At 29.7% G+C, this 1362-nt stretch overlaps 1 protein-coding gene across 1 annotated transcript; it reads right to left on the bottom strand.

The window, feature by feature from the left end:
* Positions 1 to 421: 421 nt before the first annotated feature.
* LOC136074412 (uncharacterized) lies at positions 422 to 1069 on the bottom strand. The gene has a single exon (XM_065786728.1). It carries the CDS (start codon positions 1067 to 1069, stop codon positions 422 to 424), a length of 648 nt encoding a protein of 215 aa, XP_065642800.1.
* Positions 1070 to 1362: the final 293 nt, after the last annotated feature.

Here is a 1362-nt window from a genome sequence, read left to right as displayed (position 1 = left end):
TGTGGATTTATCATAAACCCAAAATGGCCTTGGCTCGGTACAAGCCCTGATGGAATTGTATTTGTAAATGAAAAAATAAGGGCTGTTGAAATCAAATGTCCTTATTCAAAAAAAGATTTAACTATAGCTGAAGCTTGCCTAGATAAAACATTTTTTCTTTCTGTTGTTGATGGTAAAACAATGCTTAAACAAAATCATGTTTATTTTTATCAATGTCAAGGTGTTATGGCATTATTAGAGGTCACAGAACTAGATTTTATAGTTTATACTGAAAAAGATGTTTTCATCGAGAGTATTAAATTTCTTAAAGAGCAATGGGAAAAAACTTCTTTACCAAAATTAACTAAATTTTACTTTGAGTTTATGCAAGAAAATATATTTGCAGTTTAGATTAACTGTTTTTCTATTTTTTACAAACATTTTATTTATCTGAAACAAGTTGTGGCAAAAAGTTTGCTAAATAACAACAAACTATCCAAGTTTTATTAATTTCTGGTGCCATAGACAATTTAAATGGTGTTTGTAAAATGTGATAATTTTTTATTCGCTGTATTGCTCTTTCTACATGAATACGAACAGCAGCAATTTTTCTAGTTTCATTCTCATCTTCTAGACTGAGTTGAGCTTTTCCATGGTTGTATATGCCACAATCTTTAGTAATTTGTTTGTCCGAAAAACGACCACAGTATAAATCAGAAATAAAAGTTATGGCTCCATTTGGTGCTATTCCAATTAATCCTTTTGCTGTATTTTTATGTTTATAATTAGAAAAAGTTGCAGACTGGCTTCGAAAAGATGTAGCCATTTCGATAAACAGTTCAGTGCAGTCTAAGATTACCCTTGTTGATTCATATTTTTCTTTAAAACATTTTGGCATTGTTTCTTTTACAGTTTGTTTTGTTGCCCAAATTGGTAGCATACGCATTTGAGAATGCAAAAAATCAGTCCATGTCACTATGATTCTACTAACATGACTTGAGGATATGTCAAAGCGCAGTGCCATGTCTTCAACCAAATAGCCAAGTCGAAATCTTGTTAAAACTAAAAACAATTCAGACTCTGAACTCATTATGCGTCCTCTTCCCTTTTTATTGTAATTAAAGTCTGTTGTTTTTTCAATATTTGTATTTGACCCCCAATATATATAATATTTGCTTGCAGCAGGTTCTAAATATTCTAGTAAAACTTTAAATAGATTGTATGACTCAAAGCCAGTATAAAATTTAAAGTGGGCTTGATTATGTTAAATCTGTCAACTGAAAATTTTAATTGATTGATAGTGTGATTTTGGTTCATAATAATATTTTTCATTTCTTTCTTTTTAGTTTTTATAATGTTCAGTTTGTCCTTTAGGATAATAAT

This window comes from Hydra vulgaris, chromosome 01 (assembly GCF_038396675.1).
Source record: "Hydra vulgaris chromosome 01, alternate assembly HydraT2T_AEP".
NCBI lineage: Eukaryota > Metazoa > Cnidaria > Hydrozoa > Anthoathecata > Hydridae > Hydra > Hydra vulgaris.
The sequence above is the reverse complement of the archived record's forward strand: the minus strand, read 5'-3'. Positions and strand labels throughout refer to the sequence as shown.